The 1,838-nt window shown below is 46.4% G+C and overlaps 1 protein-coding gene across 1 annotated transcript; it reads left to right on the top strand.

Moving 5' to 3' along the window:
* Positions 1–1,380, top strand: LOC104774245 (UDP-glycosyltransferase 89A2; the record flags this gene model as incomplete). The annotated part of the gene is given in 1 exon segment (XM_010498896.1): positions 1–1,380. A coding segment is annotated over 1 exon segment (1,245 nt), but the record flags the coding sequence as incomplete, so codon positions are not given.
* Between the last annotated feature and the right edge of the window lie 458 nt (positions 1,381–1,838).

The raw sequence follows: 1,838 nt of genomic DNA, 5'->3' as shown, positions 1-1,838 counted from the left end.
ACTCCCGGGAACCTCACTTACCTCTCTCCTCTTCTCTCCGCTCATCCGTCCTCCGTCACCTCCGTCGTTTTCCCTTTCCCTCCTCATCCCTCACTCCCTCCTGGCGTCGAGAACGTCAAAGACATCGGGAATTCAGGAAACCTCCCGATCATGGCTTCTCTTCGTCAGCTTCGAGATCCAATCATCAACTGGTTCCGATCTCATCCAAATCCTCCGATCGCTCTCATCTCCGATTTCTTCCTCGGTTGGACTCACGATCTCTGCGATCAAATCTCTATCCCTCGCTTCGCTTTCTTCTCCATTAGCTTCTTCTTAGTCTCAGTACTCCAGTACTGCTTCGAGAACATCGATCGGATCAAATCAGCGGATCCGGTTCATCTACTTGATCTTCCTCGTGCTCCGATTTTCAAAGAAGAGCATCTTCCGTCTATAGTCCGGCGATGTCTCCCAACTCCGTCACCGGATCTCGAAACCATCAAAGACTTCTCCATGAATCTGTTGAGCTACGGCTCTGTTTTCAATTCTTCTCAGGTTCTGGAAGATGAGTATCTCGAGTACGTGAAACAGAGAACCGGTGGTCATGATCGGGTTTTTGTAATCGGGCCGCTTTGTTCAATCGGGTCGGGTCTTAATTCGGATCCGGGTTTTATAGATCCGGATTTGCTGAGTTGGCTTGACGGATCCCCAGACGGGTCTGTCGTCTACGTTTGTTTCGGGAGTCAAAAGGCGTTGACTAAAGGCCAGTGTGATGCTTTGGCTCTAGGTCTTGAGAAAAGCATGACCCGGTTTGTCTGGGTGGTTAAGAAAGATCCGATACCCGACGGGTTCGAGGATCGGGTATCTGGACGGGGTTTGGTGGTTAGAGGATGGGTTTCCCAGCTGGCGGTCTTGCGACACGTGGCGGTTGGTGGATTTTTGAGCCATTGTGGATGGAACTCGGTGCTTGAAGGGATAACGAGTGGGGTTGTGATCTTGGGCTGGCCTATGGAGGCGGACCAGTTTGTGAACGCGAGGCTGCTTGTGGAGAATTTGGGTGTTGCGGTTAGGGTTTGCGAAGGAGGAGAAACTGTTCCCGACCCGGTTGAGTTGGGTCGGGTGATTGCGGAAACGATGGGTGTGGGAGGATGCGAGGTGGCTGCTCGGGCTGAAGAGATACGTCGGAAGACTGAAGTGGCCGTGACGGAGGCAAATGGAAGCTCTGTTGAAGATTTACAAAGACTTGTCAAAGAATTTGGAAAAGTCTAAGTCAAACTCTATCACTAGATGTAATTAACTAATTTAATTATGTGATCGAGTGGGGGATTTTGTAAAATGTTTACCATTTGTTTTGATTCTAAAATCCAATTGATGTCTTTCGGTACTAAATTTGAAGAACCGAAACTATAACCGATAGGATTTGAATGGTAACAAACTTACAAAGGGTGGGACAAAACACGTATGAAAGAAGACTAGCATAGAAACATGATCTTAGCTAGTAAACATCTTTAACTAAATATATGGATCATGGATTATTATCATTATCACCCCAAGACTCCCTTGGAATGCTATGGTGGTTATTGACATCGGCCTCAACCTCTTCTCCGGATACCTTCTCTGTTGTCAGAATTCTCCGTGTACCAGTCACGGCTAGCTCCTCCAATGGTCTTACCACTACGGTTACCGTGAGCAGTAGAAGTAGCAAGAGCGAGCAAGCCTTGGTCGTCATAGCTTATATATAGTTTAATCAAAATCTCTTATTTGAATCATCCAACAAATATATGATTAGGGCACTATATATATAGTACGGGTACTTACTGATTTATTTATTTAATTCACCACATGAAATATTTATGCACAAA

This window comes from Camelina sativa, unplaced genomic scaffold (genome assembly GCF_000633955.1).
Source record: "Camelina sativa cultivar DH55 unplaced genomic scaffold, Cs unpScaffold02146, whole genome shotgun sequence".
In the NCBI taxonomy this organism is placed as follows: Eukaryota; Viridiplantae; Streptophyta; class Magnoliopsida; order Brassicales; family Brassicaceae; genus Camelina; species Camelina sativa.
Note: the sequence above shows the minus strand (reverse complement) of the source record. Positions and strands in the feature narration are given on the sequence as shown.